Source organism: Chiroxiphia lanceolata, chromosome 1 (assembly GCF_009829145.1).
Source record: "Chiroxiphia lanceolata isolate bChiLan1 chromosome 1, bChiLan1.pri, whole genome shotgun sequence".
In the NCBI taxonomy this organism is placed as follows: domain Eukaryota; kingdom Metazoa; phylum Chordata; class Aves; order Passeriformes; family Pipridae; genus Chiroxiphia; species Chiroxiphia lanceolata.
The window spans coordinates 102840601-102864519 of record NC_045637.1 but is presented as its reverse complement, the minus strand read 5'-3'; the positions used below and the strand labels follow the sequence as shown (position 1 = coordinate 102864519).

General features: G+C 40.2%; 1 protein-coding gene across 1 annotated transcript in view; it reads right to left on the bottom strand.

Moving 5' to 3' along the window:
* Positions 1-23919, bottom strand: part of HECW1 (HECT, C2 and WW domain containing E3 ubiquitin protein ligase 1) — a 258402-nt gene that overhangs the window by 29650 nt on the left and 204833 nt on the right. Inside the window, 8 exon segments of the mRNA XM_032700164.1 lie at positions 8161-8313; positions 11098-11211; positions 12592-12712; positions 14889-14998; positions 15996-16079; positions 18094-18190; positions 18392-18497; positions 23782-23916. Coding sequence (XP_032556055.1) covers positions 8161-8313; positions 11098-11211; positions 12592-12712; positions 14889-14998; positions 15996-16079; positions 18094-18190; positions 18392-18497; positions 23782-23916 — 920 coding nt within the window.

The following is a 23919-nucleotide window of genomic DNA, read 5'->3' as shown; positions in this document are numbered from 1 at the left end:
TTTTGCCACTACAGACATACATACAATCTCTGCCCATCCCGATGGTTCCCTGTAGGCCCACGTGCTCAGGGACAGTGTGGATTTTACCCTTTTCTCCTGTGCCACATGCAAGATGGAGACACTATGGAGATTTTCATGTGAAGCCTTCCATCTCTGGCCAAATTTAATCTGCAATGTTGCGAAAGACTAAATGGCCCCTAGCAAGGGGAAAAAAACATAAATATGACTTCTGTAAAAACAGAACAAAACAGAATACCCACCTTTCCCTCAAACCAAATTCTAATTATGGAAGCAGTGTTGGAGAGACTATGAAATTCAGAGAAGGAAAAAGGGAGATAGATTGTGAGAGACATCTCTTCTTTCAACTCATATAACAGCACCATTCAGATCCTCAAAAGAACTTGGAAAAAAATTCTCTAGTAAGAGACAGAAAGTCAAGAATAAGGTAAAGATAAAGCAGAACCTTTTTTCTTTAAAAAGAAAAGGTTGCTGTACAAGCTCAGTTAAGGAGAATGTTTTTCTTCTCCTTCAGTTTTGGTTTGTCTTTAATCTTCCAGTTCCTCCTGACCCTTAATAATAACTAACCAGCTGTTGAGGTAGGCTCTATGTGATATAGTCATACATCAAACTTAATAGGAAAATAGAAGTTTACTTAAGTATAGAAGGCATTGAGAGAGATCACAGTACAGCAGCAAGAAGGCATTTCAGTAACATACCCTTTTCACATAGTGAAAAGTTCTTATAAAATTATTTCAGCTGCACATTTATTTTAATATGATTTACAATAGTGCTTGAAAACTTCTCATGCAAACATAATTTATGTAAAATAAGATATTGCTAGTAACTAAAATTTATAGTGTAACATAATGTTAAATCCTTTGGTTTTCTATGGTGCCTTTCATCTGAGAATTTCAAAGCGGTTCAGAGCATTAGTGTGCATCAAATGGATTTCAAGTTGATTACATACTAGGAAATCTCTTCAGATGGAAACTGAGGCAAAGAGGTAATCATCTAATTTAAAAAAACAACTGGATGTAGCTGGATGCCCCACTCTGGGGTACTGTATCTGATCTGATTTTTAAGAGGATGATTTTTCAGTGTTTAGCATAAACAGGCCCTTTCAAGACAGCTGCAAAGTTGGTCTTCTAAATTTATTCCTCCCCCAAATGTAGGCCCACACAACTGTCCCTTTTGAGCCTAAAACCAAACTCAGAGTTTCTGACTCCCTGACTAAAACACGTATTGGGCCGTATGTAGGCTGACTGCCACAGCAGTTGAAAAATTAGACAGATTAATGAGTAACTCACACCACATATTCCCCAGAGCTACTTTCAGTCAGTGCAGAGGAGTAATGGCAGTTTGCAGACCTCCTGCTTAGATGCTGTGACTACATTTCTCCACTGTTTCTATAAAGAGCCACAGAATGTGCTACATCCATCCTATGAGCTGGTCAGCATCTGAATATAACCCATTAGGTCATGAGGCAATCTGTCACTTTCTTTAAAAACACTTTAGTTGAAATAAGTCATTTTCTGTGTAGCAGGATTAATGGAGCTTTGTTTCCTATAGATCTGTCTCTGATGGCCTTACATTACCACACCGCAATAGCTACAGTTCCTCCTACACATCTCTGCTAGCACTTCCCCTACTTTGGAGTATCTCCAGTTTCTCCCTTCTGCCTCCCCTAAGCTTTCACAGCTCTCCTTCACATCCACAAGCAAGATGATATAGCTGGTTTGCAGCCTGTGCCCGTGAAAGACCTGTCAGCTCCTTCCTCCTGCCTGGCCAGCTGAGAGGACAGAACAGATGCCTGTTGAGTTCACCAGCCCGCCTCACTAAGGCACTCTTCTGTAGATCTATCCTGTAGCCTGACATAAGTTTCATAAAGCTTTTAGGAAATTAGTATCTTTGAGACCTTTACCTTCCTGTCAAACAGGTCTCAAACTCATCAGGAATCTGTCTGATCAGGGCAATTGCACAAGGCACTACTCCTAAGGAAATTGGGTTAAGAAAACCAACCAAGCTCTCTAAGGAGAAAGGACAGCTGAGGTTGCAACATTCTGGGTTCTTCTTGGGTTTACTATAACAAAAAATGGGAAAAACCACACCCTGCATTGTTTGGCATGCTAGAGATGGATTGTGATGGTTATGTGATTTCTCATTTATACAAATAAATAAAAGGGCCGCGCAGAGTTCGGCTGGGGCTATACCCACACAGCACTGTGCAGGCAAAGGGAGCATGCTCTATCCATGTGCCAAGCCTGCCACAGCACCTAAAAGCAATCAAGGCGGTGCCAAGCCTGAAGTAACCAGCCCTGACTGGAGACAATATAATATTTTCTCAGCTCAGTGTTGCAGTAACCATGTCAGCTGGCTTGGAGCACAGGGAAAGCAAGTTCATGTCGGCGTAGAGGGTGGGCGCACCAGGCTTCCATCTGCCCGCAGAACACAATGGAGCAATACATGCAAGTCTTCTGTCTGACTCTGTTCAGCAGCACAAACTAGTAAACGAAGAGGGGTATTGGAGGGCAGAAAGAAAAGTTAACTACGGGAACTGAATGAAGAAACTCCTGCCCCAAAGCAGTTCAAATGAACATTCAGTTAATGGAGTTCAGACACTGCAGCCAGGAATCAACCTACAGCTTCTGGAGACCTGGGCTGCTGGTTTAGACTATATCATCATCTTCGTGGTCTTCAGTAGGGTTCTGCACAAAACCACTTTACTCACAGGTCTTCAACTTTCTAATAAGGTTCTGCTAAATAAATGTATTGATTTTCATATACAGAAAAACAAACAATGCAACAGGACTTTTCTAGATGGATATAAGTATGATTAGCAAGCTGTAAATACCTCTAAGATAACTGTAACAGCTCTCTGGCTGCATAAATGTCACAGCAAGGTCCACAAATGCCTGACTGTTACAAAAACCCATGCTGTCACTAATTTACTATGAAAACACAGAAAAAGATGTTTCAAGTTAAGATCCCTCAGATCTCCAAATGAATGTCTGTGAATAATTCTTTCTGTCTAGGCCATTTGGCCTTTTATGCAGAGAGTGGGCTTCTTTTCACATTTCTGGCTTTGGTTCTACGTTTACAAACATGCAATGGAACAAAAATTCAAAAGCAGATGATGTGACATGGATTGCTGGAGCAAGTCAGATAAAAGAACAGGTAAAGTGATCTGGTGACAAAAAGTCTGGTGCGGATAACTGTGACATGAGTACAGCGCTGTCTCTCAAAAAAGATATTGTGTATTACATTGTGTAATACATTATCTTATGTATTATCTTATTATGTGTATTACATTATCTTACTGCACTACTCCTTGGGGTAGGACTGCTGTGAAGGAGAACTCTGGCCCACTCAGAAGACATGAAAAAGAGAAACTGGATTGCCATCTGACAGCAGAGTATGAACACAATGTTTTGTGAACCAAAAAACAATGGTACTTTTGTTGTCATTGTCAGATGAAGTACTCATAGCAGTGAGGGGAAGTTCACGAGAAAACACTGAGAACTGCTTTATTCTAAGAAGCAGAACTTCTTAAGTGATATTACAATGATAGGCAAATAATAACATATGAAAATGGCAGCCATGTGAACAATGAAACAGCACAAAAATAATACTCCTCAGGTTTGGCGAAGATGATACAAAAATTATCATAGAAACAAACATTCAGTTTACCACCTTGCTTAGCTAGAGTTGAGTAGCAAAATAATATGGAAAATGATAGGCAAAATATAGACCCGAGGAAAACCACAGCGTATCACAGAATGATTAGGTAAGTCATTTTATTACAACACAGAATGAATAAGATTCAAGGAAAAGATGCCAGCCACTTTCTAGACCTCTTGAAAATGCACCATGAAGGCAGGGAGAGTAACCAGTAAGCCATATGAAAATCTGAGACTATGCAAACTCTGGAACTAGGCATTTTAGTCCCAGAATTTAGAAACATATTTCCTCAGAGTTGATCTACCCAACCAATCTTTTATTGTTTATTGACTTTTGGTGAAAAAGAGAGCTACAGTATTCAATCAAACATTAGTAATTCAAATCAGAGACAGAAACCTTTTTCACTTTAGTGAAAAAGTATCTTTGCATATCTGCTAATACCAGTCATCCTGGACCCCAGGGCTTCAACGCTTCAGGAACTCAAAGTCCATCTGCAGTCTTTCAAAGAACTGTTAACAGGGAGGAAAGTGAGAAGCCAATTTGGCAAGTGATTGGGAGTCATTTATTAGTATGTAGGAATTCAGCATTATGGAACTGTACTGAATATCACAGCTTCAACTTTCATAGAATCACAGAATATGCTGAGCTGGAAGGGACCCACAAGGGTCATCGACTCCAACTCCTGGCCCTGCACAGGACCATCCCCAAGAGTCACACCATGTGCCCGAGAGCATTGTCCAAATGCTTCTTGAACTCTGCCAGGCTTGGTGCTGTGACCAGTTCCCTGGGGAGCCTGTTCCAGTATCTAACCACTCTCTGGGTGAAGGGCCTTTTCCTAATATCCAACCTAAACCTCTCCTGACACAGTTTCATGACATTCTCTTAGATTCTGGTCACCAGAAGAAGAGAGAGAAGAGATCGGTGCCTGCCCCTCAGCTTCACCTTCTGAGGAAGTTGTAGACTACAATGAGGTCCCCCCTCAGTCTCCTCTTCTCCAGGCTGAACAGACCAAGTGACCTCAGCCGCATGAGGTTGTGATAGAAACATTTAATATTCCCCACCACTCCATCTCTCAGCAAACTGAACAAAACTTGAGAAGGATTCTTCAGCGGCTCACTCTATTTCAGTTGTTCAAAACACCTGACCAAGTGCAAAGACACGAATGTTATTTTTGGGCAAAACTGTACTCTTTTCACTGAAATAATAGATAGTAGTTGGCACAATATTTTCCCCACTTACTTGAAGAATAGTAAACTACCTTAAGTGGGGGTGCATTTTAGAAGACTTTTTTCAAATATTAGGTAAAAAGCTAGATAGAGTACCCAGATCAGACAGAATGGCTCATTAATGGCATGGATTAAAAGCAGCTCTTCTGGCTATGAGCTTCCTGTACCATGCAGATAAAAATGTGTATCACCAAACTTATTTGGTCTAGAGAGTTATAACAGTGTCCTTTCAGATAAATGGGGATTTAAAATATTTTTTAACTTTAAAAGTGTGCGATATCTTATATCCTGTGTGTTCAGCATGCACATGTTAACTGAAGGAAAAAGTCTTATTCAATGGAAGCTTGCAGGAAAGGCGTTAAATCTCAGTTTCTCCATAAATGAGAAATATTTTCCAGTCATTATGTCTCTTTCATAACTTGGCATACATACAACTACTCTGTGCTTTGATGTGCTCATTTTGGACTCAGAATGCTGTTTGTACAAAGGGCAAAGCATGAAATAAACCATTAAAAGGGGCAGAACAGTAACTTTTAGGCCGGGAGAAAAAGAGCAGTGTATTTCTCAATTCTGCCAATATGAACAAAACTTCACATCTTTGCATTTTGTTGTACTTATCTCAAACTCACCACTGTTCTCTTAAGAAAGATAAAATGTAAAATAATTTTGAGGGAATTTTTTTGCTAGTCCTGCTTCTTAATATAGCCATTCTTGCAGGAATACATGCCAAGGGTAGATTTCACATAAATGATAAGCCCTCAAGCACCAAAAAGCATACAGTTGAAGAAATCTGCAAATCTAAACCAATTGCGATTGCGTGGCTTTCATGACTGACATCAGACTTCAAGCTTTGAAAAGACTATGAATATTAATTTTCTGTGACCCTGGAACTCAAATTGTTTCATCTGTGTTAACTGGTGCTTCATAACAGATCTGAGAACTGGAAGATAATCTTTATTTTTTGTATGTTAGAGGGAGGAGGCTCTGCTGGAATCACATCAACAAGTAAATCTGAGAAACAGAAGTTTTAGCACTGATTTTGATGAGAATGAAGTTGGAGAAAGACTGAGAAAATCATAAAACCCCATTCCTCATGAACAAACAATGTCAAGCACCTTAGTATAGTGCCATTGGAGAAGTTAGCCTACAAAGCCTTTATGGGAGAGTCTTACTCTGAGTTTTAAAAAACTTGGTCCAAATTCTATCTTAGCTGGCTGCACAGACTTCTGAATACAGTATTGCAGGGTTACACATGAACAGCTGAGATCAGTCACATAGATAAGCATAACAACATTTAGAATGTCTAGATATCTACAACCCAATCATGAAACCTATTGGGTTAATTATAAAATGCTGGTCTCAGCCAATTATTTCCATAACAGGTTCAAGAAATATTTCCAAGTACTCACTGGATTGCTTATCTTTCCCTTGGGTTCTGCAATCTTGCCCTATTTACAATACTTTATGTGCAAACCTCTTCATTCATAGCATTTATTTCTTTCTGCAGGACAAAAGACTTATCTTTTTTAAAAAAAGAAAACCAAAAATGCCCAAAGGCCAAATAACATTTGTATGCAAGAAGCCGATATGTGTAGATGGAGAAATATCCCAAGTGTCTAACTGTTGCTGATTTCTGAGTTAAATGCTAACCGCCAGAGAAAATCATATTAGGTGTCTTTCTGCTGTTCTATAAGCCCAGGATACGTTTAAAAATCTGCCCCTTTCATGCTGAAACCTCTCAATGCACAGAAGGACAAAATGAAGGGATCAAACAAGCTATATATTTTTTGCAGGAGAATTTATCACTTAAGAAAATTGCAGCTGAACTCTTTGCAATGACAGTGTTTATAACACACAAGAGTAAGGCCTATTTCAACCACTGCTGAGATAACATGGCAACACCATTTCTGGAGACAGAGCCCTGCATTCAGTTTGCTCACAATGTGGGCAGAATGATCTTAGGTTTGTGCCAGTCTAAGTGGCCCTCTGCCCTGAAATCAAAATACATCTCCACAAACAACGACCTCCTAAATCAAAAGTTTACCCATGCAGTCTGGTAAGAAGAACAAAGGTCAGAACATATTTCTTCTTGAAAATTGGGAAGGCACCACATGTCTAATGTACAGGATTGTAGTGGGAGGTGGACAAGCTGTAAGAACTAAGCAGTTCTCTTCCTGCTCATGTCAGTAGAGAAACACTCTAATGCAAGGATCATTGTTAGCATAATGCTCCACTTCTGGAAGTGATAATACCAAAAAAATCCCAACAATTCAGAGACCATACTAGTCCTAAGAAACATTCTTTTTTCTCCTTCAACCTTAACAGACATGACAGTAGAACTGTTCTTTATCTCCTGCCCACTGCAAGCCAAGCATAGGAGGATCTGTTTACAAGAATAGAGGGACATGTACTATTTGCAATTTGAAAAGGGCCTGAACTGCCTTACATTTTAAAAAAGGAGCTCTGAAAGAAGTCAGTGAGGTTGACAAAGAAAAACATCATAGGAACAAACCCACGTGGCAGTGCTTCTTTGACACAATGAAATCCCACAAGGGATCAAACGATGCCCAGGGCTTGCAGCCCATGCTTTGCTGAACCACATCTGAAACTATCAAAGTGAAAACAACTCCCAAAGACAGACAGATCTGGAGGCAGATAGAAAAAATAAGGAGAACAAAATATGCTTTCAGAATTTTTGATAAAGAAACAAGATCAGCAATTTGTCTGTTTGCACATATACTCGGTGAGGTAAAGTACCTGCTCACTCTGCTGGCCTTGCCCCATACAAACAGGGACAGTCTGTCAGGGACGAAAAGGTAAGCTGCTTTCACTGGACCTTTTTTTAGGGCCTGTGGTAGGTACAGAGAACAATATATAGCTTCCAAGCACAATGCTTCTTGATGTACAGAAAGACGATACTTACTATTCTTAGAAAGGGACCAAGGACATGAGGTCTGCATCAAGCAGAGCTCGTTTTCCTGTCCTTTTCACATTCACACAGAAGTACGCAAACATTAAATCCCAAGTAATGTGAGCAGGACATTTTAATAGCAGTACCTCATTACAACTCCTTTTTCAGAGCTTGCTCTTGTATTTACACTTACTCCCTCTCTTCCTCTTCACAAACTACTTTCCACTTCTTCCCAATAGAAGCAATATTTACAGGTAGTCTAGTCCAAACTGGCAGCTTTTGTTTTGCTTTTCCACTTTTTTAATGCTCTAAAATATTGTTCAAGTCTGAATAAAACATTCTTACCATTCCAGGTGATTTTCAACAAAGGCAGACATGGGGCTGATCTGTACAGTGTAAGTGTCATTGGCTGAATACTCAAACAGCCCATAATAAGGATTGAAGAGCTCCTGAGACAGAAGGAAGAAGAATTCTCGGGAGGGGCCACTGTAGTCCAACCTGGAAAGGAAAAGATAGAAAAGATAAAATGAGGCTCCTGGGTTTGCCTACACTGGTTGCTGTCTTAGCACAGCAGCCTGTACAGTCAAGTGTTTCTAACATGGTGTATCTCTCCTCTTAAAGCTTGATCTTGAGTCCTGAACAAGTCGTGATGCTGAAATTTCACCAATATCCAGGTTGACCTGGGAGGAATCATAACTGGGACACATCCCTTATTTAGTTTGTTTTCCTTTGTTCCAAAGGCTTAACAAATCGAAGGTACAAAGCTCAGCCTTGCCTCAGCTGTGTGGCTAGCAGGGGGCTAGACTTTTTGTGAGAGGGTTTGAACTGCCTATGAACACTTGGGTTCACAGAGCAAACAGCCTGGACTGAAGCGGAAATTGCTCTTACTCTCCCACGTGCAGATGTAGCGAAATCTGGCCCCAAGGATGCTTTCTTAGCTATAGGTATATGTGTATGCTGAGCAAGACCAAGTCCCAACAGAACTGTGTCACAGGATAAAATGATGATTCCTGAGTTGTTCTGTCCAAGCTCTTCTTTTCTGATACTTTCATGTGGTACACCTTCAGCTGTGCTCTGCTGTTGCATGAATTTGCTCTGCAGAAAGTCACCTTTTTTCCTTTTATTTTTAAACTCCACTTTTAGATCAAGCTGTTTCCAATTATGTGAACTTGGGAAAAAAAAGCAAAACAAGACAAAGTTTCACGAACGCATAGTGCATTAAACCCACCTGTGATGTATTTATTAAAAACAGGTCATTCTCTAATACTGGTATGTAGGTTTTTCAGTCTAAAATAAACCTACAAGTAGCAATATGAAGAAATGATTTGTAGCCACATGTCATGTGCTGAAAGATTTTCTGAGGTGGACACTACTGCTTCCACTTAACAAATGTAAAGTAAGTGGAAAGCTCTGCAGCTGGATCAGAATGCTCTGTACTATGTTTGAAGTTACAGAAACCTAGGTGCAAGGGGCTGAATGACTGACTTGTGCAACCAGAAAGATGATAAAGGGCAGGCAGGCCCATCCTCCTCTGTTTTACATCTGGAGATTCAGTACTTCTCTTTTTGAGGAACTTTAGCTCCAGTATCATGTGGTGAGACTAAAGCCATAACAGCAAAAAAGGATGGTAATAAGCCCACATGACCCACTAGTGCCAACCATGGAACAGATCTGGTTCAGTGGACATCAAAATACTGGGCAAAGCCTTATGATGTTTGGAGCAAAGAAGTACAAGCAACACCTGTCTATATTAAAAAATCTTCAAGGGGAGACCAGGTATTGCATTTCTGGGCAACACATTAACTCATCATAAAGCCTTCATTTTCAATGTCCTTTTAGCTTTGAAACATGTGGGAAGCTGTGGCCATACAGCATCAACTCCTCTTTTCAGTAGGGAATTGGTATTTTGGAGTCCCTCCAGCAGAATGTATATTAGCACTAAGCAGCAGAAACCCCGGAGGAATGTATCTTCAGATGTAAATGAAACAGTGAAGAATGATTGAATTTGCAAACCAAATGGGTTTTTAATTTCTCCTGAGGACACCATGCCACACACAGTAAAAGTTATTAGAGATGTGGGGTAAACATGACTTTGGCCAGTGTTAGCATAGTAAAACACTATTTCGAAAACACAGACTGAGGTGTGCCACGTGTTTATGCTTTACTTGCAAGCCAGAGGCAAAACCAGCTGTGGAAGACGAGCTCTGTTAAATAATACTGAATCCATGGAGCATAAAAAGTAAGAATGAAAAAATCCCCTGATACTGAGGTCACTGAGTGACTCTCTTTGAGAGATTGGTGACTTCTGTTTTCCACTGGACCTAACACATCCCCAGACAAGCTCAGCTTGCCGGAAGCCCTTCATTTGACATGTCACCTCAGAGCTGATAGTGTCAGCAGTTGCTGGACATCCCAAGAGCTGCCTGAGATCCTTACTGTTCTGGTGCCTTTGGAACTGAAATCCTATCCATGTGGTTAGGATGGAAAAAAAAGAAACTTTACATGCAAAGTTACTGAAATACAGTTTCATGCCTTTGTTATATGGAACACTGGAAACATGCACAATGGTCTTTCCATTATAAAAGTGTATTAATTAGGCCTCAAATACAATGTAGCTCTTAAGGAGAGCCAGGGTGGCTTTGAAAGGTTCTGCTCACATTTTAAAACAAAAACTGGCTTTAATCATACAGGAATGGCTCATGGATTTGTAAGACTGGTAGAAAGTTTCCCAAGAAAAGGCCTTCTCAAGAGACTTCTGTTCCTTTCACCTTCCAACTGGGTGAATTAAACTGTAACAACTAAATGGCATTCATGTTTCTCCAGCCAGAAACAAGAAATCCACATATGGATAACAAATGATCATTAGATGGCATGCAAAGCAAAAATTTTTGAAGCAAAACCAGACCCATTGTGAAGAGTTAGAGTAACAAAGTGGATAAAGGTCTGGTCTCTAATTATAGTCCTAAGACTGATTCAGTGTGTAAACATTGGCCTGTAGTTGCATTTTTCCTTCCAGCCAGTCAAAATACCTATGGCAATAGATGACATTAGATTTAACCACTTAAATTGTCACTTTTAGACATCAAGATGGAAGGTGTTATACGAAAATGAAGCATTATTGTTATTGTTATTTTTAACAAATGTTTGAGTTAAGACGAATCACTTAGAGGCAAAACAAAACCAAAGAAACATTACATAACAAGAGAAGCTCAGCCTTAGTCAACTCAGTGTTTTGCAACATAACAGCTACTTCAAAACTGAGAGCATTTTGTGGTTCCCTACCCTTCCTCGCCAACAAACGTGACGTAGAGTTTGTTCCGCTGGAGCTCCTTGCGTGAATATGCCATTACCTGGTTGAAGGTGCCTTCCAGCAAGTGGTCACGCCGTATAATTAACCTGCAAAGGGAGGCAGAAATAAAGATCTAATGGCTGAGTCTTGTGTGAACTTGTGAGGCTGAAAGTAAACAAGAGCTGCTAAAGAGAGACATTTGTTCTCAGAGAATGCAATAAAATTGCATCTGCTGGTGCATGTGCTACTTGACCATTATGGGTTTTCAGTGGGTTGTTTCATTAGGCTTTTCTATGTGCCTCAAAGGTGAATTTCTTCACAATGCCGTGATTGGGTTCAGAGTGTTGCTAAGACTCTCTGCAACAACCTCCATGTACAAAATATGGTAGAGAGGGCTGTGAGTTTCCTGTATATATGAGGTCACAGCTATCTGGAATTGACCCCAAACACTTTCCGGATTTAATCCAGTTAATGCCCATGGAAATACTGCTTCTGTAGCAGGGGAAGCAAAGGGAGTATCAGCCTCTGTTTATACAACACATCTCTCACTCTCCTACCAAGCTCTACAACAACTTAATGAATAGTACTTTTAAATACCACCTGTGCAAGAAATCCTTCTTGTTCATATGTTCATGGACATTTTAAGGCAGACCTTCTAAAATATAATTCATGTCTGCCTTGGACCCACTTAGGAGGACACCAAAGATGATAACCACCAGCTAGGACTCCTGAACTCTCTAAAATTATTTTGATGGTGATGTTTGCCTGAATAAATTTCTTGGCTTCACACATTTTTTTCCCCACAACAGATGTCATTTGGTAGGAAGCCAACTTGATGCACAAATTCAACCAGATGCCCAGGAAATACCTTAGAAACACACAGTCCTTTGCTGAAGTTGGATAACTAGACTGAGCACAAGTAAGTACAGACTCAAAAGCCAACTAACAAGATGTCTGGAAAACAAACTCCACAACCAAATCACAGAGATCTCCAAAATACAAGAAGAGTGGCAGAAATCTCTCTAGTTCAAATCCAGGAGGGCTACTGACACAATGGGAAGTTAAACCTGCATGTACAGACTAAGTTTTGCAGGGTCATATTCAGGTCCTGAGTTATACTGGTATGTAGATGCAAAAAATTTAGAGTCATTCCATCATTTCAATTATGTAGCTGTTGCTAATATGTGGTGGACGTTTGCCTAAACAGATGATTCTCCCACTAGCAAATCGTAGGTATTTGATATCCCTGTTAAATAGGTAGGAAACAGGAGTGTGAGAGAATTTGAATCTATAAAAAATAAAATAAAACCTCCACATAAAAGCCTCTTGAAGGTCACTTTTTTGCAGATCTTATCCTGCCCTGGTGGTTCATGTACAAAATACAATCCCAGTGTCTTTTCCATTCCCTATCACTGTCTTAACGAATAATGACAAAAACCAAAGCTATACTGTGCTAGACTATTTAAGTGATTTGTTGTAATACTCACTTAATTTTACCTGGACCTTGCCCATACCCTTTGGCTTCAAGTTTTCGATAGAAATTGCGCAGCTTGGCTTCAAAGTCCCTCCTGTATGGAGAAGGTGCTCTTGCACTTGCTCTCTGCAGCCCTGGAGGGAAAACGAACAGCATCGTAAGGTGTAAGGGGCTTTACAGTTTTCCAAATCATGCAGCTTATGTTCCAGACAGAACTGGCTAATAAATCTGATATGAACTTTTTAAAGGTATACAGTGTACTCAGGATTATTTTTGTTCTGGCATCAATGGAGTTGTAAATTCCTATAATTCAGTGATTGCAAAGTCCAGGGGCTGTACCTTCCTCACTAAAAGAACTGTTAAGCTCACCTAGTGTGTGCCTTGTGTTGCCTCGGCCTTTAACTGTGATTGATCTCAATGGAAATTCAAGGATCAGAAAGGCATGAGAAAGACTGACATGCATTACTGCCACTCATGGTCAGTGGCATTTAGGTTGTCTTTCCCTTTTTCACTTTTAAGAGATCTCTCTCCTCTGCACTGTATAGGTGACCTCCTTACTTGGCAGGATTAAACCTCTGGAACTCAGAGCAATGCTTCTCACTGGAGCCTAGCACCCTAGACAAGCTGGGAATTGGGTTTCCTCTGCATCAATCTGACTGTATATTAAACATTTCCAGCTATCAACACCAAACCCCTTTGTGGAATCTAGAAAAATATCTGTCAGTAAGAAATACTAAATTTCCCTATTATGATTCACACATACAACAGATTTTTTAGTAGTTTGGGACCTGCTTTGTATTGAAGGCTGCATTCTCAAAGTATCTGATTATTCCTTTTGCATAAACAAGTGCCATGCCATAAAGGTTAAAAGAATGGATCCATGAAATCCCATTTCTCTATCTCACTACAGAAGACAATAAGAACAAGACCTCTGATGAGAAATCTGGCAGCAAATGCTCCACAGGAAGTTAAAAAAAATCATCACTCTTAATGGGAGCCCAATGTATCTTGGTTGCCAGGATGGAAGGACATTACTAACTGTCTCTGCTAGTAAAACAGAAAGGCATATTTACACACAGTGTAAAGAGAATCCCTTGTGAAACCTCTTTCTTCTACTGGAATTTCCCCCACACCCCTTCCACCTGGACATAAGAGAATGGGTGTTCGCCTGGGCTCTAAAACCAGTGACAAAAATAAGCAAGCAGACAGTATGTTGCCAGGAATGAGTGTTTTCACAAGAACAGGTAGAGATCAGAGCAGATCTTTTAACAGTCTCCTAAGCCACATTTGTGCCAAATACTTAAGATTTTTGTCCTGTAGGAAACTTGTTTATGATCTGTCCTGATGTAGGGGAGGGGAACTGTATTAACAATGGTGGTAAAACTCATCAATATGAACAAGACATTCTGACAGAACACTGTCCTCCTATAGACAGGGGTTCAGCACTTAACTTCTTCATATCAAAAAATCTTTTAATTTTCCACAGCCACATCCAAGATTTGAATTTCTCTTGTCCCTTAATTTTGTTTGAAATCAGATAATTTAAATGAATGTTCAAAGAAGCTCAGTCAAAAATGGATTTCTTCAGATCACATTTCTGTCGATTCTCTCAAAATGGCCACTGGTCACAGCCATGCGGTGAGACCGTGGTGGGGGCTGTATATCTTGGCAAAAGGGAGACATTAGCTCCTCAAATTTCTATAGCATAAACAATAACTACAGAGACATAGCACAGCTGGAAATAACCTTCTCAGACAGCATGTCTTTCTGGAAAATATGTTTCCTGTCAAACCTAAGTTAATGGGCTCAACACGGGAGGTCAGACTAGATGACGAAGATGATCCCACCAGATCCTAAAACAGACGCACCTTGGGAAAAAGAGAAGTTTTCGTAACACTGAGCAGAGGAGACTTAACTTTACAGGGGTACTGAAGTATTGCAAAACACCTTTAATTCGGAAGATGCACTTTGCTCCTGTCACATAATATGAATGTGCTTCCATGTCAATGCGTTATGCTTGGAGTACATTGTTCTCTTATCCTAATCCTTTCCAACTACATCAAAAGCAGGAAAATACCTTCTTTCATTTGGACAACTTCTGATCCCTGTGTTTCATCTACCACTAACATTTCTGCAGATATATAGGAGCACTGGTAACTGATCCAACAAAAAAGCAGCTGGGTCATATTTGAAATGGTCCCTGGAATTAGCAAGCTGGCAGCTGATACTGGCTCTAAATTTGCCCTTTATTATTTACTAGGAGAAATAGCAAAAATGCAAGATTTTGTCTTTATTTCCCAACCTCCTTACCTGGGGAATTTTGGGGTGATGAACAGGGTGAGCAGCGAGGAGAGAAACTGTAACCAGGATGGAAGGCAGCCTGCAGTGGTATGTAGGACATAATATCCTCTTCAAAAAGGCTGCATGGAGAAAGTCATAGGGAGAGATTTGGTTCACATTCATCCCATGAAGGAATGTAAATATGCATAATGGTGCAAGTCCACTATGTCATAAGTTTGGGTGCATCTCTGAACTCATGGATTCAAAAAATCCACAGGTTTCCCAAATATGTCCCACTCACCAGTAAAGAAGAACAAAATGAATGTTATTAGATGTTTTATGCTAACAGTGGCTCAGCCTACTGACAGAGAGCAAAGATGTGAGGCTATGTTCTAAACAGGAGCACCTTCAACACGTTAGCAGTGAGAAGTAAAGATACATCTGTCTCCCAGGCTGTTTTTCTTGGGTCGTACGCTTTCACACAGCTCAGTGCTTTGACCGTTCAAATTAAATTGATGGGAATAAGCTGTAAACTTCTAGTATTAAGCAGTGCTATTACAGCATACCACAACCACCTGGGTTATGCAACATTCTCCATGTAAGACCAAAACAATGAAATAAGTCCTTATCTGTGCTGGGGAAAAGTAGTTAGGACCTAAAGACCAAGCTCTCTGGTTCCAATAAAAACTGAAGCCTTATCTGCATTACCCAGACAATGCTCACTGCACTGAGGTTTCATGCATGTGTGGGCAGCACTGCTGCAGTAAAACTAGCAATTTCACAAGCAGCTACGTTATTGTACTGAGAAAGACTAGGGTTTTTTTCCCCTTTTTCTTTTTAAAAAAGAAACAAGATTTTTTTTTCCATTAAAAGGAAATATTTTGACCTGATCCTTTTTTATCTGCTACCTCATGGTAACAGCTGTACTGACTGAGCTGACTGGGATGGAGTTTACTGTACTAATGGATGCTTCCTTCCAGGAAGTACAAATTGGCAGATATACTATGGCTGAGTTATTCTGGATGGCTGTCAGCATGACCTGATTTAACAAAATCTTTTCAATTATGTTGAGAAAGAGCCAAATAGCTTCTGTGGTACTGTAAGTAATGACATCATGCTATTGATCAAATTGATTACCTCAGCAGAATTACTAAATCTGCATCACAGGACAATTTTTCAAGCCCATGTGTACCCTCTGTCCGAATGTAATGGATCTTCTCCCTGTAAACATAAGTGATATTATTGAGAAGAAAGAAGAAAAGAAACAGAAAAACCCCATGCCATTATCATGGCATGAACTATGCATAGAGTTTTTATTTCTTGGTATTTTGTCAATTCCTGTTTATCTCCTTACAAAAATGGCAAACATCTTATATGCCCGATTCATTTTCTAATCTTACTAACATAAAATTGCAAAAAAAAAAAAAATCTACTCCTGTCACTCAGTTCACTGATCCAAAAGCAAAAGATTTTGTTCTGTATTTTAGAAAACAGAACGGTGCTTAGACCCCCAAGTTCACATGTAAAAATCAGGTCACCGACAGCAGACTTTCTGTTTAAGTCTACAACTAACATATCACCTTTTGTTAACAGAATTTCCAATAATACCACTTCCTTTCCTTCCATCAGTTGTATCTGGCAAATAACTCTCTAACATATACTTGATATGAATTGATCATGCAGAGATTATACAGTGTAAACATATGTTACATGTGTAAAATTACACATTTTGCTAATAACGAGTGGGAAACATAGGATAGGACTCTATCAGAAGATCAGGATTATGGAAGATACACATCTACGCCCCAGCCTGTCAGTGTGTTTCTAAAGCATTGCAGTGTCCAAATATATTTATTCTAGTGTCAAGTCAAAATATTCTACCTCAAGACAAAGATGTGCTTTAGTACCTTACTGGGTGGGGCTGCAATGAGTGGCAGAATCAAGCTCTGTAAAAGATGGGCATTTGCCTCCTAGGAGTCTGGTAAATACCTGCTGTATGAGGATTAGACAGTAGATTGGGATCACTCCTGACCCAAAGTATAATCATAGGCAATGACCTGGAGGCAAAGGGCTCAATATCCTGTTACAAATCTCATTACACACTGGCTAAGCTGTCTAGTCCTTATCACTAGTCAATTTTTTTCTCTGCTCAGAAAGAGATAAAAGCATCATCTCTTCTCTGGGAAATGAGAATTCAAACTACAGCTGAGAAAAAAAAATAGCCTGGAATAATTTGACGGTGAAGATTAAAAATTCTTAGTTACAGAAATGTACATCCTAAATATTAAGTGCATTTTTCATTCTGTCTCTCTCATTTTATTTGAATGCATCAGTTCCTCCAGGAAAGAAGTCTAATCCTTACACCCAAAGAACTCGTTGGCCCTCACAGGTAAACAACATGTCAGTAAGGCTACCAGCAGAACTTTCTGCACTGCAGGAACTTGAAGGTACTCCTTCCCTTCTTCAACAACCCTGCAGCCATGCTTCTTACTGCACAGTACAAACTAAAGTCTTGGTCAAACTCTTAGCTGGTGCATACTGGCATTGCTGAGACTGATTAACACCAGCTTAAGTTCTTGGCCAAAACAATTAATTCAAACTTTGGAATTCAAATGAGTTTAAATTGTACTGGCAATTGGTTCTGCTTTTTTCATTTTTGAAAAAATCTAATATGAAAGGAACAGGTATAAAAAAAGAAAGATACAATTTAACTACTTTGGAAAGGACTACCACTAAGTCAAGTGAAAAAGATTAAAGACCCGAGTGCAATACACTTCATAATAATGCTCCTTTTTATTTATAAAATCTAGGGTGACTATGTCCATGATATGGGTTTAAATCCAACCACGAAGTAAAATCTCTGGTTCTCCTGGAGTTACTGCAGTTTTGCTGCTGACTTCCATCCAAACATAATTATAATTCTATCTTCTGAAAAGCAAAGTGATAATTGTACGTGAGGACAGAGTTTCTGCCATTCAGTAACACTTAGAATAGAGACTAGATATGCCACTATTTGCCTGTAGTTATTTTGGTTCTTCTTATTTCTTGAATGTCTATGGAAAATAACTATAGCAACTACACGGATCCTGGTGGTCCACACCTACTCTTTAATCGTGACAGTTCCATACAGAGCCCAAGTTCATCTTTTGTACCACAGTTACTAGAATTTGGTTTTCCCCACTACAAGAAATCTTTCCTGGAACTTGGTTTCAGCAGTCTGGAAAAAAAGCGGTACCTGAGTGCATGGTTTCTGGCCAAGCTGGGCTGTCGCTCCTGCAGCATCTCAAAAATGTTGGGTTGGCGTAAAAATGCAACAATCTTGTCATTGTAAGCTGGAAAAGGAAAAAACCAAATCTGAGGCTTTATTTACCTTCGAGGGAGCCCGATCACATCACCATTATTCTGCAGGGGCACACTGACCGCGCTGCCGGTGAGGCGTAGGGCAACATGAAGCAGTATGTGTGGTTGATGAGAAGTTGTAAAAAGCACTTTTGTGAGCAGTGCTTTGAGAAGAAAAGAAAAAATTGGCTTACCCAGAGGTAATGCCTCGTGATGGTGCTGGTTTCGAATAGCTGTTACAAGACTATTGCCTGGTCTGGCCAACAGGGTGACTCCTCTGTTTCGAGAGACTTCAGAGGCCTACAACACCAGAGGAAAGGAAAAGAATGATCAAAATTGACCAGTGCTAGCACATCTGTCAGTTAAAAGGTTTCTTATCTTCTGTGACCTTCAAAATGGTCCATGATGCTGACTGAATGACAGAAAGCAGGCATGAAAATTATAGCTTTATACTATAGTCAAATTAAAAAAGCTAAGTAATCCTGTGCTTCCAAATGGAGATGCACCATTATCCACACCTATTGCACCTCTTTGATGCTGCAGTGAAGGCACCAGAATACAGAAGTAAATGCAAGCTCATGAAGGTATTGCAGTGATGGAGTTCTCTGGTTCAATGAAAATAAAATCTCTATAATATTATAGAGTGTCTTGTTCTAGCATAATTGCATTTACTTCAAGGTTTTTACAGCCATGTTAATTTGAAAAGAGAAAAATAAGACTGCAACATGTTCATTCAGCATTGTTGAAGGGAAATTTAATACTGGAAATAATATGAGGAAGGTATATCTATGCAGATTACAGGACAGAAAAAGGCTGTATCATCCCAAAAGCAGGTTGCCTAACACGCACAACCAGAAATAAAATTTGAATTGTATACACCAAAAAAAAGAACATAATCTAAAGAGCTGATAAAAGGAATAGGAAGAAGGAAATGTATCACTGCCCCTTAATTCAGGTACCTAAAGAAAGCCACTGTTCTAAACATTCTATCTAGTGAAGGGAAGCAGGAAGGCAGACACACTGAAAGACAGGTAAAAAAGTTTTGAGGATATTACGTGATGATATTAAAAGCCAAACAGTGAGGTCTGGCAATCTTCAGTAAGGCATTGCTGGGTAACTCTCTGGGGACTTGTGCAAACTGAGGAGAACCCACCTGTCTCTAATCTTCCTCCAGAATACGACCATGGTGAACCCAAGAGAAGAATGATAGAACGGTTTGGGTTGGAAGGGACCTTAAAGATTATCTAGTTCCAGCCCCTCTGTCATGGGCAGGGACAACTTTCTCTAGACCAGATTGCTGAGGCTCCCTCCAGCCTGGTCTTAAGCACTTCCAGGGATAGTACATCCACAACTTCTCTGGGCAATCTGTTTCAGTGTCTCATCACCCTTATAGTAAAGAATTTTTTCTTAACATTTGCTCTAAACCTAACCTCTTTCAGTTTAAAGACATTCCCCCTTTTCCTGTCACTGCAGTGTAAGTACAGCCTGTATCAGGACAAGATGCATTAGGAATTCCAATTGCCACTCTACTGGGCTAATAGCTGCTCCTTTCTCACTGCACAAATTGTAGCACTTGGCAACCGCTTCAGGAAGAAATTGCCCTGACTCCAATATTTTAAATGCTTAGTTCTGCATCCAAGCAAACAGTGCCAACCCGTTTTCAGTGGTACGGCCAAATGCCAGGTCTCCCAGCTGAATATAAATGAAAACTGAGAAGCTAAATGTGACTTGGCAAGTTGCCTTTTGGAGCCCATAAAGCATAAAATGTTTATATGTAACAAGATACCAATCAATGCACTTGATCCGCATCAATACACAGGTTAAACAATGAAAAATCTTAACAATTCTAATTAAACATACTGCAATTTCAAACACAAAACTGCTGTGAAAGTGCACGGCGAATGCTTTGCTCCATCATTCGGTTATAATTTCACTTGCACCCATCTTCTGCCCTTGTGTCCCTCTCACAGCCCCACGGACCAACTGACACTGCAAGTTTAGCTCAGGCTTACGCAGCTTTCGCCCTGTGACCCTCCCCCCTCACAAGCACTGTGTGGTCATTATGGCACTCACTCTGTGCTGTGGAAGAAAGAGGAAGCTCAGGTTCAAGAGATGCCCTATGATTCATTGCCACAGTGGGCATGAAGCCCTTCCGGGAGCAGCCTTTTCTTGGGCTGTCTGTAGGTAGCACAGTCAGAATTACACACTGACCTGTGATCAGTTATACTGGTGAGGGTGTGTGGGATGGTACTAAGGCACTGTGTTGTGCTGAGCTTCTTCACTACCAAGGAGATCAGGTGAGGATGCCCCTTCCTCAGGTCCTTGTAGAACAGATTTGCATGGGTGTACAGCCTGTTTTTAAGGGTGATCTCTGACTCATCCTTTACAGAGACAAATCCTATACCCTTGTTGCTGCACATGGATTTACTGATCAGAAGATAGAAAGGGGGAAAGGGACGAGTAATGGAGGAATTAAACACATCTGCCATAAAAATTAGCACCAGTTGGTATTTGCTCATCAGTTGGGAACTGTATGGTATTTCTGCCCAGCCTGGGCCTAGTTCCTCCCTTTGCTCATGTCACCCGATATACTTTTTTTCTTTTGGCTAACTTTCCAGTGCCTGGACATATTTCTCCTAAAGCAAGAATTCTGAAAGGAAACATGTCTAGTGCCCTTGAAAAGAAACCTTCACTCCCTTCTTCCCAGTTCTGGTTTAACAGTTAAAGTCAGGTTGTAAGAAGCTAAAGCTAGGCTGCAAGAATCCAGTTCTGTACACATTTCAATATAACAAAATGCACACTCTGTGGTGCTTTTCTTCATCACCACGCTTATGCATTGTTAATGCTGTGTTTGCTCTTTACAGATTTACACCTCTCAACAATTTTTCTCTGGCAACCCAACAGGAAAATTCCAAGCCATCTAATTAACTTCCATTTTGCTAACACTTTTCTTTCCAATCTTTCAGCTAATAGAGTACAATTGATTTCTCCAACTCAGTGTTTGATCACAATCGCCTTGTCTACTTTGACTTTCTAATTGAATGACTTAATTTCGATTAGCACATTATTCTCTAATTAAAAAAAAAATAGAGTGACCCCTCTAATGATTTAGTGACTGGATTCATCTAGTGCAAAGTAATCTTATAGATTTATGTCAGGGTTTAACAGCTTTGAAATTGATACTGGGATGTTGCAACCAGAGTGGAGAGTCCAAACTACCACAGGAGCCTTTCAAGATATAGTACTCTTTCCTGGGTTTTATATCACTGCTGGATTTGAAAGGCCCTTGCTGATTTGAATCCCACTACTTGCTTGTTGTGGTTTGGGTCAGTAAGATTTGTATACTGCTATATTCCCACAGCTCCTCTGCTTATCTTGCTAACCATCAATTCTTGCCTCTCCACTGTGGATGCCTGCGTCTTTCTTCTTTCTGTCTTTAAAATCTCTACCCTGTAATCATGTATGTTGATTTCCACTGCAGATGGAAAGTCCTTTAGAGGGAATGGAAAGCAATTCTGACCTGTTCTGTTTATAGCAGTGGCAGAAGGAAATGAATCACTTAGTGATCCATCTTCTTTTAGTTACTGATGGTCACTACAGCTATCCGAACTTTTCTTCCAAAAATCAGGCAACCAAGAGTAGCATCAACCACCTTTTTCCTGTAAAAGACTTATACCTTAAAGAGGTGCTTACTAAAGAATCTGTAGCATTTTTGACAAATTTATATATCATGCTATTTAATATCAGTAATCTACATGGAAGTTTTTGCAGAGGTCCTTTATTTCATTACCCTGGCTCTTTTTTATACCCTCTCTGGCACCCACAAGTTTCATTATTCTGCTCTCCTTCAGGCTCATTTGACATCTGCACATAATGTTCAAAACTGCTAGCTGTCTTTCATGGTCCTTCATACCATCCTGGTGACAGATTCCAGGGGCCACACCATCTGCTCAGCAAAGAAACCAGCAGGCCTGCAGACAGCTGACACATGGCCAGGACAAAACCCCAAGTGTGACTCTACAGACATGATTTATAGGACAAAAGAACATCCAAATACACTTGGAGGAAATGGTATGGAACATGAGGCTCTTAATAAATGGACTGAATTGTAAAGGGTTGAATTTTTTCCTTGTAAGTGGTGGGCTTTTAGGCATCAATCCAAAGTCCTTGGATATCAATGGGAGTCTTTCCATTGGAGTAACAGACACTTCCCAAGGGGAAGCTACTGAATACAGCAAGGGTGCAGAAGCACTGTAGGACCTGGGCCACTGAGACTGTGAGGTGACAGTGCCATCACTGACGGCTCCTGAGACAGAAAACCCTGTTTCATTGGCTGATTGTGCCAAATCAGTGGCCTCAATGAACAGTTTATAATTTCCCCAGAGGATTAATCATTACTCATAAGTACTAAATACTTTTGACTCCCTTCCCTTTACTTGATATTTTGGGTTTATTGAAAATTGTTCCTTGCCAATGCTTGCAGAACCAAGTGTATTTTTTGGGCTAGGTCATCTGAGTTGCTCGGTGGTGTTTCCATCCCTGACATGGTGAATTTTAAGCCCTAGGCAAGCATGTGCCCAAATATGAACCATCCTGCAGGTGGCTATCACAGTCATGCCAGTAATTCAACCACAATAGCAACACTAAACTGCAGGCTGTTGGCAGAGGGAAGTTGCTAAACTGGTGGGAAGATATGATTGAAACAGATCCACTGATACGCTTCTATCTTCAGAAAATATTTTTCCATATTCACTCAAGATGGAGAAAGCATGCCCAAACTACTCATGCCTGGTCTGCCTTTGATCCTGAAGAACTGACCTTGCACCCTAGTCATCTCCTGATCCCAACCCCAGCTGGCAGTGAGAGGTGTCAGACAGGTCCTACTGCAATAAATTAATTTCACAAGCATTTCTCTGGGTATTTTGCTGGAAGAGAAAGATCCTTTCACCATAATTCGTCTCTACCCCTATTCAGCATCAATCTCTACAAATCTTCAATTGTAGGGATTTGCTACATGAAGAATCCTCCTTAAATTCACAATACACAACACAGTATTTATGCTTCTTTCAATTATGTCCATGGCCCTCAGTGATAAAAGCCATCCCCATGAAACATAGGAAAGATGCTTAATTTGGCTGAAGCTAGAGAAGCAAACCTCAACATACATTACTATACTACTGGTAGGGTGTATATAATTTGAGAGTACAGTGTCCCAGTGGGGACTGAAGAAACATATGAGGCTGCTGAAGTATCAGGCTACAAAAATAATGAATGACTCGACTTTAGTAAAGCAAGACCAGAACGTCATATATGGATTCTTCTTTTAAAATCTATTTTGTCACCATTTCACTTCAATCAAATTTTACTGCTTATTATTTTATTCTGAAAGCCATCAAAATACAAACCTTCGCTATCAACAAGCTCTGAAACAAACCCTTCAGGAAGAAAAAAAAATCACTTATTGTCTTTACAAGATAAAAATTCATAAGACAGTCTGTTTCAATGCCTTCCAAATATAAGAAGTGCTTTTAGTTCTACAGAAGACTGCTGTCAAAAGTTCCTGGATTGATACTGGCATGGTTACCTCTCCAGCGCTGTAGCTACGAAGTCGCTGAAGATGTTGCCTGTGAGTCAGGTGATTAGGGAGACGACCATTCTGCAGCGGAATCCTGGGATCTATGAAGGTGGTAGCACGGCTATTGTGGTCAACGAAGAAAGACTG